We start from the raw sequence: 14681 nt of genomic DNA, 5'->3' as shown, positions 1-14681 counted from the left end.
ATCATCCTCTCCTCTACCTCTGTGCCTGCAGATTTTACTGCCTGTGGAGATGACCTCAGAAGGCTATCCTTGAGGCTCTTAATGAATGTGAGGCTCAAGCCAAGCAGCCCTCCTTGCTTTGTGGGTAAACCCTGACACCGAGTTTCTAATAATCTGAGATTTGGTGAAAAACTCTCTGTTTTCCTGAACCTTATACTTCATAATTTGATTCAGATTTTCCATGAATGGTAAAAATTAAATGAACTATTCAGGCTGAGATGAAGGAAGCAGAAAGGGAGGAGATGAAAGGATGCAAATGAAAGATTTTTTTTTAAAAGAATTGGCTGTGTTTCCTTAAAGGTAAAACTGGCTGGGCAAACTCCAGGATACTAAGCAAGGTTAGAAAAAAGCATCAAAAAAGCAAAAAAGTAGCATGCTGTAAGGCCATGTGGATAGTATACGATGTGGCTAATCTATTACAGCTATGTCCATATACCTACATTCACATCTTCACGTATCTTCATTATTCAGGAAGTTTACATTTAAATAGGCTACTGAACTGGACTTCCCCCACCTCAACATCATACATCTGTCAGCTAGAGACAACAGCTGAGAGCAGGCAGCTGCAGTGGCTGGTTTCTTGAGGCTTCTTAATGGTTTGGACAAAATATCCAGGACTTTGACTTGAGCTTTATTGACTTCATGCCCACATGTGATGTGCTCTTTCTACTGACCATTTAAGAACTAACCAGTAGCCAAGTCCTCAGAGTGGGAAGATTCTTCTCCAGCCACTTAATATTTTTGGATATAGTTTCCAAAATAATTTGAAAAATATCCAGATGTAATCCTTGGGCCTTAAGGGATTCAAAGAACAGTTTCACCTGAAAAATAAGCAAGAAAAATATTACTGACATGGTTCATAAAATACTTGCTCTTGCAAAGGGTTTCAAAACAGCTTGCAAATTATACAAATACCAGAGTAATAATTTCTCTGCCAACCTTTAAATGGTTATTTTCTTCTCTTCTTTTAATAATTATTATTTCACTTTATCTTCAAACAATGTAAGACAGGAATGATAAATCCTCATCTTATAAGTGAGCCCACTGTGGGTAAAAATGTTAAATGATCAAGCCAAGCCATACAGGAAGTAGTGAGCCAGGATTTAAGTTCTAGAATTCTGAGTTTCCTTAAAGGGTAAGTAATTCAAGATTTATTTTGGAAAGAAGATGTAAAACATTAGAATGCTTTTTAAAAAAACAGTAGAATTACCAATCATAGTAGTTTTGTTAAAAAAGACCTTAAATACTCTTCCAAGCGTCAATATAGTTACTTCTGTGATGATACACTATGAAGGAAATAATAAGCAAGGACTCATCTCTCAAGTGTAATTTTCATTTTGAGTGCTATGAACACCTGTATTTTAAGAGGTTCTGGTCCTGTCCCTTCCATTCACTTGCTATGTAACATTGGACAAACTACCTATTTTCTTTTAATAAATGAGAACTTTAAACCAGATTACATCTAAGTTCACTTTCAGTTTTATGACTTGAACATTTATTTTTCAGTTATTAGCAGTAGAGAGTCACAAACCTCTTGCAACTCATCCTTGGAAGAGAAGTGAGATGTTGTGCCAGAGATGATCATTCTCATGGCATATGAGCCCAAGTCAAATCTGAAAATGAAAAGGAAACCCACAGATTTAAGTAATAGGAATACTGGCCTTATCTTTATGATATCATACGTTTTTAAAATATGACATTAATAACTATATGGTAAGCTTGTACATTAAAATATATTCTATTAATTACCCTAAGAATAACTTATTCATCCAGTAAAACCCCAAAGCTATAAAATGTATCACGTTTGACCACAAGATAAAAATGCAGACAAAGCCTTTTTAGGAACTGTAACTAGCTTATTCGGCAGTGTTTATGTTTAAATTTATGTTTACGCTCAAAGCAGCATTCTCTCTGGTTTTTTTTTTTTTATTATGCACTCCATTGGTAAAGATTTTTTGCCCAAGAACTTCCCAAATATACATATTTCTATTTATGTATTATATGGATGTACTATGTTATAGGTTCAACAGAAAATATGGGGCGCCTGGGTGGCTCAGTTGGTTAAGCCACTGCCTTCGGCTCAGGTCATGATCCCAGGGTCCTGGGATCGAATCCCACATCGGGCTCCCGGCTCAGCGGGGAGCCTGCTTCTCCCTCTCCCACTCCCCCTGCTTGTGTTCCTGCTCTCACTGTCTCTGTCTCTGTCAAATAAATAAATAAATAAAATCTTAAAAAAAAAAAAGAAAGAAAATGTAATAGCATAAGAACTAATATATGTAGTAATATGTTCTCCTTGCACTCTCATGTACTGTCTTGCACACTTCCCCATCCCATTTTGGAGATCCACTGCATTTATACCCTGAATTTTGTGGGGGGCAATGTTATTTATTGTTATTGAATGTTGTTGAATATTGAAGAGTTCAATGTTATTGAACTCTTCATTTGCAGCCACAGAGCACATCCTTCACCCCAGTGTCTTATACAGAGAATTTATACCATATGTCAAAGGGATTCGTGCTGAAAAGCAGAGCACAGATAAATCCCAGAAATGATTCCAAGTCCAGGCTGTACACATGGTCAGGCAGGAGGATCATTTCCAGTGACAAAGGAAATCTATGGCATTGAAGAAAAAGTCTGTTCTTTTCAGGGGAGGGAACTGATAGTCATGCAAATGACCCAACCAATGATTCCAGTGATCTTTAAGGAAACACACACACATGCACACACATTATATATACACACACACACACACACACATATATACATATATATATTTTTTAAGCAGTTTCTAACTGGTCCCATGTGAATGTCAAACCCCTTAAAAGCCTGGGAGAAAGGTGAAAATGCTCTTTTTGCTTACACAAAGCTGTGGGGACTCTGAGTCCTTCATGGCTAACAAATGAGAGGGAAGAGAAACAGGGGATGACTGAAATCAAAGATACTAACTGACACTAAGATAAACAGAGCAGACTGCACAGCTCTCAGATTCAGGATATTTTCCATAGAGTTCGTAAGTGACATTTTGGTTTTGGATAAGGAATAGCTGAGCCCTTAGCAGGGGTTTGTTGAGAGAGAAAGCAATGCCATCCTGTACCTTCCAATGACGTCTAATCATTATTGATCCTTTATGGGGGATATTTTAGGCCCAGGAGCATGCTGGAGTGAGCTCTGGTTCTCCCAAGAGTTGAAACCCCAGAAAAGACTCAGAACTGATCGTGGTTTGAAGGGGCGGGAAGTAGGACTCCCAAACACTTCTGATCAGATTTCTTTCATCTCCTCTAAGCTCTCCACTGGGCCACTTCCACAGGGGAACTGAGCGGGGGGGTGGGGGGGGGCGGGGCGGGGATTAGCTCTCATCAAAATTCCTGAAGCTCTCCATTAACAAAGCAAGCCAAATGTATTTGATGCACTATATATGGCTTCCCTGGATTCTTCTGGGCTGGTGCATGGGGCTGATGACTGGATTTTTTTTTTTAAAGATTTTATTTATTTGACAGAGAGAGACACAGCGAGAGAGGGAACACAAGCAAGGGGAGGGAGAGGGAGAAGCAGGCTCCCTGCCGAGCAGGGAGCCCGATGTGGGGCTCGATGTGGGGCTCGATGTGGGGCTCGATCCCAGGACCCTGGGATCATGACCTGAGCCGAAGGCAGACGCTTAACGATTGAGCCACCCAGGCGCCCCTGATGACTGGATTTAACTCATCTCACACTTACTCCCAGCAGTTCTTCTTTGCCTGGACTGAGTGAGAGAAATCTCTTTTCCACTCACTTCTCACTCCTCTCCTCACACCTGGACAGAGTAATTCAGGCTCTTAAGTTTTCAAACAAATAGAGTTCATCAAACTATTTGGGTAGAAATAGGATCATTTATATGCTTTGGGGGACACATCATTGTACTTGGTTTCAGGCGACTGAGCCATCTAGGTAGAAGAACATACACTGGATGTAAATGAATACCAACTTTTTTAGGAGATGGGTCCAATTTTCTCTTAAAAAATTCCAGGATAATTGCTGCCCCTTCGGATTTCTGGCGATCGCATAAAGAAGAAGGGACAACTCCTGTGTCTTGATGACTTCTCCTTCCATTCCTAGTTCAATTAATCTGAAGAAATAAAAACCATTTGACTTCTCATTGTATGTGTCATGTAATGGAAATTAACTCAGGCTACTGATATGTGAAGAGAATACAAGAGAAAGAGGCATGATAAAATTATAATTTACTAAAAACAGTAATAAATTCCTTATTGGCTAACATTTTTGATGTACCAGTTGAACTTTTAATTTTTTCTGGCAGTAATTTTGTTCACTTATTATTTCAAAGAACTTTAATTTCGCATTTTGTACAACATCTTATACACAAGAATGCATTCTTGTGATAATTTTTCTCCAAGGTTTTGAAAGTAAAATGTAACCATGTGTCCAATATCGGCCACCTGGTTAATAACTAGGAATATCTGTTTTTACCATTTGCATTATGTATTTTTTGGAAGTAAAATCAAAGCAAATCAAATCTTGATTCAATTCTTTTATGCCTTTGAAGTTGCTGGCCAATATTTTAGTGACTTCATTGAATTTGTATCAGTTTACTTTTAACAAGTTAGTTAAATTAATGCACTTACTTCATTAACTTTTCCTGATGTTTGCTGGTTGACAATGCATACAGAATTTTCTTTTTTTCAGCACCTGACATGGACAGTCCATATTGCTCTAAAAGGTAATTCCATCCTACTGTTGTCTGAGCACCCACAGAATACACAACCTTTAAAACATCTGATGGAATGCTGTAGTATGAAGAACAAAATGAAGAAAAAAGTCCTATGAAACAAAAAACCTTTTTTTCTTATTACAATTTTAAATTGCAATAACAGAATCACCCCTGAGTTATTTTCAGTAGTGTGTTAAACCCTTTTCTCTGTCAAACTTTTATAAAAATATTTTATGTAATTCTACTTTGCAAATTATTTGTGGAGTTTTTTTTCCTTAAGATTTATTTATTTTTGAAAGAGGCAGGGGTGGCCGGCAGAGGGAAAAGGAGACAAGCAGACTCCCCACCAAGCAGGGAGCCCTACACAGGGCTTGATCCCAGGACCCTGAGATTATGACCTGGGCGAAAATCAAAAGTCGGATGCTTAACTTATTGAGCCTCCCAGGCACCCTGTAGGGTTTTTTTCCCCCCCATTGATGATAAAATATTAGCAAGGAGACTAATCATAAAATTTTGACTTACCCAGAGATGAAAATAGAAACTTTATAGAATCAATAAAAGAGATGATTTCTGACATATAAAAGTGTTGGTTTATATAGAATTCTAGAATTGAATAATCTGTATTGGTGCTATGTGATTTTTTTTATAAAACATGATTACTTGCTGCTTTAATATCACATTAAGAGTATTTTCTAATAGGACTGTCTGAGAGTCATCTGATTCTCTGGGTCTAGAAAATTGTTATTTAGCACAATTGATTAGGTTCAGTCATTTTATAATTTGTAAAACTGGCAAGATGTAATAATAAAATTATTTTCTGCCCACATAAAGAAGATACCACAATTTTGGGGTTTTATTGCCCTGTAGAATATTAACTAGTTTTGATTCCAATTTGGTCTGTGGTTTTTAATTCCAATATTGTTAGATCAGTAATAACTGATATTCATTTTGATGGCTCAGGAAAACCGCAACAGAGGCATAGGGATGGGGCAAGAAATTTGCATTTATCATGCAGTGACCATATGGTAGGGATTGTACGAGTCTCTATACATCGTATTTAACTGTCAAAGCTACCTAGTGAGATAGTTATTATCCTGATTTTTAAAAAGTGGAAATAAAGCTTGGAAGGTTAAGTAACTTGCACAAGGTGATATAATTAGCCATTCTGAAGATGGGATTTAAACCTATGATTCTAACGCTTGTATTATTTCCACTATATGTGCTTAAATATCCCAAGTGCCAGTTGAATCACGTAACAAAGATTAAGCAATTAAATTATAATCTACTTGTTTTGATTTTAGTATATGTACTGTAAAAATTTATGAAAATTGATAACAAATCACACTGTAGTTCCTTGAAGGTAGGGCACATAGTTGTTTTGTTGACTATTTTATTCTTGGTACCTACAAGCAGTGCCTGGTTCACAGGGAACATGCAAAGAATTATATTTTTGAGTACACAAATGAATGAAGTTATTAATCTATGTAAGAAGATTCTTCATTAGGATTACTACTAGTGGTCTTGAAGTTTAGGGGAAAAACCTATGATATTTAATTATGTATTATGGATTATAAGCATAAATGAGCTTTATAATTTCATAAGTATAGCATCCAATTAAACTTGTTGCACTCTCATATCTAACCTAGAGGGGTGTTGCTGCAGGTAAGATCATCCCTCTTGTAACAAGCATAAAGATGGAATAATATCTCCTTATGTTAGAGGGTAGCAGGATGTTTACATTTTAGCCCCACTCCTACCACCCAGTCAAACATGAACAAAAAGAAGAGAAAAACAGAGCTAAAAGATCCTTTTCCTAAAACTGATTTTTGGCTCAAATCACAACGACCAGAAAAGTACAAAGAAGAATGCTAGAATTAATGTTTCTAAAAAGAAGAATTCAAGAAAGGATTTCAATAAGCTCACCGAGATTCATTTAAATGGAGAGACATTATGATAGCTTATCAGCAATCTGGCACAGGAAAAATGGACACCATTACATTACACAGTACCAAAATTGTGAATTTTTTTCTTCAGTTTTAAGGAATGAATTTTCCTTGATTCACATACAGGTTTGATTTCTCAAAACATCCAACTCTAGAGTGAGAGTTTTAACGACAATGATATAAAATCATGTGTTGGGCAGAAATCAAGGCTTACGTTGAAAAGATTGTGGCATCTGTTAGTATTTCTGGATTGTAACTGCTAAACTGAACTGCAACATAATCCATGTGATCACTGGGCATCTTCCTGATTGTAATAACCACCAGAATCCATTTTGCCACCATATACACACTTTTGATGGCCCAAGTCATCGGTTTACCATCAAATACGAAATTTGGGGTCAAAATTCGGGTCTGTGGTATTGGGTAATGAAGTAGTAAATAGACTTTTTAAAAAGGTATCCTCTCCTTTTTTAAAAAAAAAACAAGTTTTAACAAATTATTGCTGATGTTTTGACTGCATGTACATTCACATTGCTTTTTATCTTTAAAAGACATCACTTTTGGAGCTTGGGCACCCCCCCACTGCAACTTCTACCCTCTCGCTTTCTGTTACCATGCCAATGGTTATTAGCTCTCCCACTAAAGGGATCTAAACCTCACTTCCCACAAAATCTATTGAGCACTTACTATATGGGAGCATGAAACAATGGTTTGTAATTCCCAGCATGGCTTTCCCCTACCCAGCCCCCCACCATCCTCACTGAAAGGTTTTAGATCTAATGTCTTGCTTGATCAAAGACTTTTGCATCAAAGTGAAAGGAACAAAGAACAGGACAGATGTCTAGATTTACTTTAATTTTCCACTGGATTCCATCCACTGAGAGAAGAGTTCAGTTGCCTTCTGGATGCAAGGAGCATGGTTCAGGTAACAGGCCAGTTTTAAGATGGTTGATCGAAGCATCCTGTCCCAGACAGAGCCCTTGTCACTCCAGCTTTGCGTGTCAATCACTGGCTTAAAATATCGGAGAATGTAATGCTGCAGAAAGCACAGGATGATTTACAGAGAGGCTAAATTTAGTACTTACCACAGCTCTTACCCATTGAAAGGGGTCAACTTTAAACTGTCTGCATGAATCTTCCCCAAACACAGAATTATTTGTATTTTTCTCCTCATTTTCTGGGCCCCACCTACCATACTTAAATGGAGTTTTTACATTAAAAATAGGATTTAATTTCCTATCTGAGGGGTGAATATCAATTGACAAAAGATAAAAATCACATTTAGGAGGAATATTTTGCTCATGATCCTGATGGGATCTTCTTAGGTTGGTGATGACAAGGAGCGAGGATTTCCAACAATTCAGAGCAGTGGTCTTGACTGTGCCATCAGCCAGTTCCCTCGGCTTCTTAAAGATTTATCCCCAGGAGGTCACACAAACAGACCAAGACTCACCCATCCTCCAGACACTCTGTTTACTTAGTGAATTTTCTGGAAGTGATACAAACCTTGAGGTTTTCCGTGACATCTGAAACATTCTTTCTGTCCATCATGTGGTAAAACAATTCTAAGTATTCCAGACCTTTGAGAAGTGCGGGGATGCTTGCTTCATGTTGGAGATAGCGAGTCAGGTCAAGGGCTTTGTCTAGGGTCAACCTTCCTGCACTGAGGGACGAAACAAGTTATTGTTGGTTTGTACGTATCTTATAGTTCTTAATATTCTTAATATGAACACAAATATGATCTAGAGAGCAATAACAGGAGCAGTTCATTATAGCTAGACCATTGGGTTTAAGTCCTATTTCTGCCACTGACTAGCTGTATGATCTTGGGCAAATTACCGAACCTCTCCGGGCCTCAGTTTCATGCCCTGTACATGAAGATAATATTAGTATCTTCTACTGTTGTAAGTATCAAATGACTTCATATGTGTAGAGTGCTTAGAGTCATCCCTAGCACACAGTAAGAGCTTTATAAATGAAATATTAGCTAATATTAATATTTAGTACCAAATAATATCAAGGTTTTCATATGTTATGTCGTTCTCTAATTGTTTCATTTGTGGATTTGAATTGCTCCTCCAAGTGAATTTGGAACTTTGAGGACAGGGGCTGTGTCTTTTCTTTTTTTAATGTCCCTCCTAGAGCCTAACAGAGAAGTAGTGATTATTCTGAGTGGGACAAAAAAAGTACTTTCATCCTTTTTTAGAATCTATTTAGATCCTAAGTTATATGCCTTCTCTGTATTTTCTTTTTAATGAGAAGAACAAACAACAAAACTATTATTCTGAATACCAAAACATCAGGGCCTCTTCTGCCAAGGAAATAAACCATTATATTGTCATTTTTGCAAAGTGGTTCTCACATGTGTTTGACAGGACTTGTGTCTGCACATGGTCTGTAAGCTATTATTGTCAGCATCCGACTCCCAGATTAAGCATAATAGTTTGATATGGAAACAGATTCCAGAACAAAGGACGTCTCTGTTGAATTTTTCATTAACCTAATGTGCTACCTCCTTGGGGTTTTTAAAATGTTCAATTCTTATCTAAAAAGAGGGAACTGAAACTAGAAAGAAGTGAAATTAAAAAGAACCAACTTTTGTCTGTGACTTTACTCTTCTTAAACACAATGATACACTGCTTTAAAACAGACTTATGGAAAAATTTCCACAATTTTTTTCTGAAGACGGAGCGCTAAACCATATGCACTCTGATTCTACGGTTTCCTGTATTTTTAAATGTATTAATCTACCAAATGTCACGATTCCTTCCCATATGTGTGTCATGATGTACAGTGCTGCTGATACCCTAGAGGATTAGCAACAGGAAAAACTAGGCAAAATATCCTCTTCAAAACACAATGTCTTAAACAATTTATATTAAATAATACTAATAATACCAACAGTTAACATTTATTGAACAGATACTGTGCTTAGTGCTTTATCGGCATTATCTTATGCAATCCTTGAAACAAGCCTTTATATTAGATATTATTATTTAAAGCTGGAATTTTAAAGACTAGAGAAGTTTTAAAGACTAGACAATTTAGGCTTGAAATGTTTAGATAATTTGCCCAAGGTCAAACAAAAATTGAAGAGGTAATACTTGAGTCATCTATTTTAAACCAAAATTTGTACTCTTAATTAACTTCATTAACCTGTCCACCTAGTGAAGAAATATTATTGTTTTCCACTGATTCATTAATAACTGTAGGGTTCCTTCTGCTAAATTTAGACAACCCATAAATTTATTGGCTAGAAAGAGCAAAAAAGATTTTGCAACTACTTGAAAGATTGGCTTTCATTTGCTAAATTGTCAATATTCTTCAGTGTTCGTATTCTTACATTTTTAATCTATCTTCTCTGCAATCTACTCAGAGCTTCTCCTTTGAGCAGACAGACCTCCTTCAATGAACCGTGGCCTACTTCTCACCTAGTCTATCAAGTGTCCATCCACTCAGATGTGGGATGGCCACATCCTGGCCAATCCTGGCCTCCAATGTGCTCTGCTACCAGTGTTCCTGAGACATGTGGGGCTGAGGATTAAGCTTTCAATCTCTCCTTTTCTCCTAACTAGAGATTCTGTAGTTGTATGGAGAAGCTTCTCCTGAAAGGTGTCCTGCTGGTTACTCTCACTCAGTTTGACCTAGATAAACATCTGAAAGGAAATAATATGTCACACTGCATAAAATGAATATAGTAATTCTCAGAATAGGAAAAGCTTACAATGCACAATACTCCACCTGATCCCCAATTTTTTTTCCATTGGTGATCTTGTGACCTGATTTAGTCTACATATTATTCTGCTGATAATCAATGAGAAAAGAAAGAAAACACTTTGTCTTTCCAGGAAAGTCTAAGGAGGAATATACAAAAGTAGCCAATTCCTCCTTCATTTCCCTTTCAATTTCATATTTCTTCAGTGTGAACAAAGGAACGAATGGATTGTGCACTAGATTTAACATTTAAAATCATAAAGGTTAAGACTATATTACACTTGACTGTAAAGATGAAAATTATAATAGATTTTATAAAGAAGAAAAGAGAAATGACCCAAATAAATAAAATCATGAATGAAAGAAGAGAGATCACAACCAACACCAAAGAAATACAAACAATTATAAGAACATATCATGAACAACTATATGCCAGCAAATTAGATAAGCTGGAAGAAATGGATGCATTCCTAGAGATGTATAAACTATCAAAACTGAGCCAGGAAGAAATAGAAAACCTGAACAGACCTATAACCACTAAGGAAATTGAAGCAGTCATCAAAAATCTCCCAACAAACAAGAGCCCAGGGCCAGATGGCTTCCCAGGGAAATTCTACCAAACATTTAAAAAAGAATTAATACCTTTTCTTCTGAAACTGTTCCAAAAAATAGAAATGGAAGGAAAACTTCCAAACTCATTTTATGAGGCCACCATTACCTTGATCCCCAAACCAGAAAAAGACCCCATCAAAAAGGAGAATTAGAGACCAATATCCCTGATGAACATGGATGCAAAAATTCTCACCAAAATACTAGCCAATAGGATCCAACAGTACATTAAAAGGATTATTCACCACGACCAAGTGGGATTTATTCCTGGCCTGCAAGGTTGGTTCAACATCCACAAATCAATCACTGTGATACAATACATTAATGAAAGAAAGAACAAGAATCATATGATCCTCTCAATAGATGCAGAAAAAGCATTTGACAAAGTACAGCATCCTTTCTTGATCAAAACTCTTCAGAGTATAGGGATAGAGGATACATACCTCAATATCATGAAAGCCATCTATGAAAAACCCACAGCAAGTATCATTCTCAATGGGGAAAAACTGAGAGCTTTTCCCCTATGGTCAGGAACACAACAGGGATGTCCACTATCACCACTGCTATTCAACATAGTACTAGAAGTCCTAGGCACAGCAATCAGACAACAAAAAGAAATAAAAGGCATCCAAATCATCAAAGAAGAAGTCAAACTCTCACTCTTTGCAGATGATATGATACTTTATGTGGAAAACCCAAAAGACTCCACCCCAAAACTGCTAGAACTCATATAGGAATTCAGTAAAGTGGCAGGATATAAAATCAATGCACAGAAATCAGTGGCATTCCTATACACCACCACCAAGACAGAAGAAAGAGAAATTAAGGAGTCAATTCCATTTATAATTGCACCGCAAACCATAAGATACCTAGGAATAAATCTAACCAAAGAGGCAAAGAATCTGTACTCAGAAAACTATAAAATACTCATGAAAGAAATTGAAGAAGACACAAAGAAATGGAAAAAGATTCCATGCTCATGGATTGGAAGAGCAAAGATTGTGAAGATGTCAATGCTACCTAGAGCAATCTATACATTTAATGAAATCCCTATCAAAATACCATCAACTTTTTTCAATGAAATGGAACAAATAATCCTAAAATTTGTATGGAACCAGGAAAGACCCCGAATAGCCAGAGGAATGTTGAAAAAGAAAATCAAAGCTGGTGACATCACAATTCCAGTCCTCAAGCTCTATTACAAAGCCGTAATCATCAAGACAGTATGGTACTGGCACAAAAACAGACACATAGATCAATGGAACAGAATAGAGAGCCCAGAAACGGACCCTTAACTCTATGGTCAACTAATCTTCGACAAAGCAGGGAAGAATGTCCAATGGAAAAAAGACAGTCTCTTCAACAAATGGTGTTGGGAAAATTGGACAGCCATATGCAGAAGAATAAAACTGGACCATTTCCTTATACCACACACAAAAATAGACTCCAAATGGTTGAAAGACCTAAATGTGAGACAGAGTCCATCAAAATCCTAAAGGAGAACACAGCAGCAACCTCTTCGACCTCAGCCACAGCAACTTCTCCCTAGAAACATTGCCAAAGGCAAGGGAAGCAAGGGCAAAAATGAACTATTGGGACTTCATCAAGATAAAAAGCTTTTGCACGGCAGAAGAAACAATCAACAAAGCCAAAAGACAACCGACAGAATGGGAGAAGATATTTGCAAATGACATATCAGATAAAGGGCTAGTATCCAAAATCTATAAAGAACTTATCAAACTCAACACCCAAAGAACAGATAATCCAATCAAGAAATGGGCAGAAGACATGTACAGACATTTTTCCAAAAAAGATATCCAAATGGCCAACAGACACATGAAAAAGTGCTCAACATTGCTCAGCATCAGGGAAATCCAAATCAAAACCTCAGTGAGATACCACCTCACACCAGTCAGAATGGCTAAAATTAACAAGTCAGGAAATGAAAGATGTTGGCGGGGATGCGGAGAAAGGGGAACCCTCCTACACTGTTGGTGGGAATGCAAGCTGGGGCAGCCACTCTGGAAAACAGTATGGAGGTTCCTCAAAAAGTTGAAAATAGAGCTACCACATGACCCAGCAATTGCACTACTGGGTATTTACCCCAAAGATACAAATGTAGGGATCCGAAGGGGTATGTGCACCCCGATGTTTATAACAGCAATGTCCACAATAGCCAAACTATGGAAAGAGCCCAGATGTCCATGGACAGATGAATGGATAAAGAAGAGGTGGTATATATATACAATGGAATATTATGCAGTCATTAAAAGGAATGAAATCTTGCCATTTGCAGCGATGTGGATGCAACTGGAGGGTATTATGCGGAGCGAAATAAGTCAGTCAGAGAAAGACATGTATCATATGATCTCACTGATAGGAGGAATTCTTAATCTCAGGAAACGAACTGAGGGTTGCTGGAGTGGTGGGGGGTGGGAGGATTGGGGCGGCTGGGTGATAGACATTGGGGAGGGTATGTGCTATGGTGAGCGCTGTGAATTGTGGAGGACTATTGAATCACAGACCTGTACCTCTGAAACAAATAATACATTATATGTTAAAAAAAAAAGAAAATAGTAGGAAGGGAAAAATTGAAGGTGGGGAAATCGGAGGGGGAGATGAACCATGAGAGACTATGGACTCTGAGAAACAAACTGAGGGTTCTAGAGGGGAGGAGGGGTGGGAGGATGGGTTAGCCTGGTGATGGGTATTAAAGAGGGCACGTATTGAATGGAGTACTGGGTGTTACAGGCAAACAATGAATCATGGAACACTACATCAAAAACTAATGATGTAATGTATGGTGATTAACATAACAATAAATTTTTTTTTAAAAAGACTATATTGCACTTTTTGTTCAACAGATTACATAGGTATTTGGTGAAACCACAAGCTACTCACCTAAATTTTAAACCTGGAGTCAAAAGCTTAAATGCTTAAATGCTCAACCTAAGTGAGTGAAACAGGCCACTCATGTACCATTTGGGACTTTGGTGCATGGGACAGTGAAGGCCTGGCTTCAGGAAGGATCTGCCACTGCACCCTCCTCTATGTGGAAATGAAGGTCCACAGTTGCCACATCTTCTCACTTTCAAAAGAGACTCCAGAAGTCAGGATTTGTATATAAATTTCCCCACATTTTAAAATGTCAGATTACATGTTTAAATACTGTATGGGTCAAAACACCTTATCAGTAGGTAGGCTTTGGTCTAAGTGGCCAGTATTTGACCTTCATTCAGATCCATCTCATACAAATGACCAACACTGAATATTTAATTTTGAAATCTAGCATATCTGGTTATGAATAAGTTATTTCCTGTGAAATCAGATGAAATTTTGCATTACCTTACTAGCTGAAATGCATCATGAATCAGACCTAGTCTGTCCTTAGGTCTGAGAAGTGTGTGGTTCTGATTCAGCTGTGTAATAAGTTGGTCCCATCCGTGCCCCTCATAGTGGACAATGTAGTAGCCATTTGAGTCCACATTGAATTTCACCCAACTGGTATTTTCAGATAATTCCAGAGTATCTAGGAGGAGGAAATTGGCATAGCATTTTGTTATCAGCATACATACCAGGACATCTCCAAAACTGTTAGTTCTCATGCTATTACTAATTAATCAGTGGGAAGACACAAAGTTTTGAGAGAATCATTATGATATTCATTTTCA

At 37.5% G+C, this 14681-nt stretch overlaps 1 protein-coding gene across 2 annotated transcripts in view; it reads right to left on the bottom strand.

Annotated features, from left to right (window-relative positions):
- Positions 1 to 214: 214 nt before the first annotated feature.
- The window catches only part of ERAP2 (endoplasmic reticulum aminopeptidase 2), a 42506-nt gene continuing 28039 nt past the window's right edge, over positions 215 to 14681 (bottom strand). For both annotated transcript variants that reach the window (XM_035014931.1, XM_035014934.1), the window contains exons 13-19: positions 14356 to 14539; positions 8194 to 8350; positions 7539 to 7723; positions 4659 to 4820; positions 4001 to 4141; positions 1571 to 1652; positions 215 to 860 (exon numbers count right to left, since the gene is read on the bottom strand). In XM_035014931.1, the coding sequence (XP_034870822.1) occupies positions 717 to 860; positions 1571 to 1652; positions 4001 to 4141; positions 4659 to 4820; positions 7539 to 7723; positions 8194 to 8350; positions 14356 to 14539 (1055 nt within the window). In that variant the 3' untranslated portion in view covers positions 215 to 716. The remainder of the gene's footprint in view (positions 861 to 1570; positions 1653 to 4000; positions 4142 to 4658; positions 4821 to 7538; positions 7724 to 8193; positions 8351 to 14355; positions 14540 to 14681) is intronic.

Source organism: Mirounga leonina, unplaced genomic scaffold (genome assembly GCF_011800145.1).
Source record: "Mirounga leonina isolate KUSES-001 unplaced genomic scaffold, KU_Mleo_1.0 Mir_168, whole genome shotgun sequence".
NCBI lineage: Eukaryota > Metazoa > Chordata > Mammalia > Carnivora > Phocidae > Mirounga > Mirounga leonina.
The sequence above is the reverse complement of the archived record's forward strand: the minus strand, read 5'-3'. Positions and strand labels throughout refer to the sequence as shown.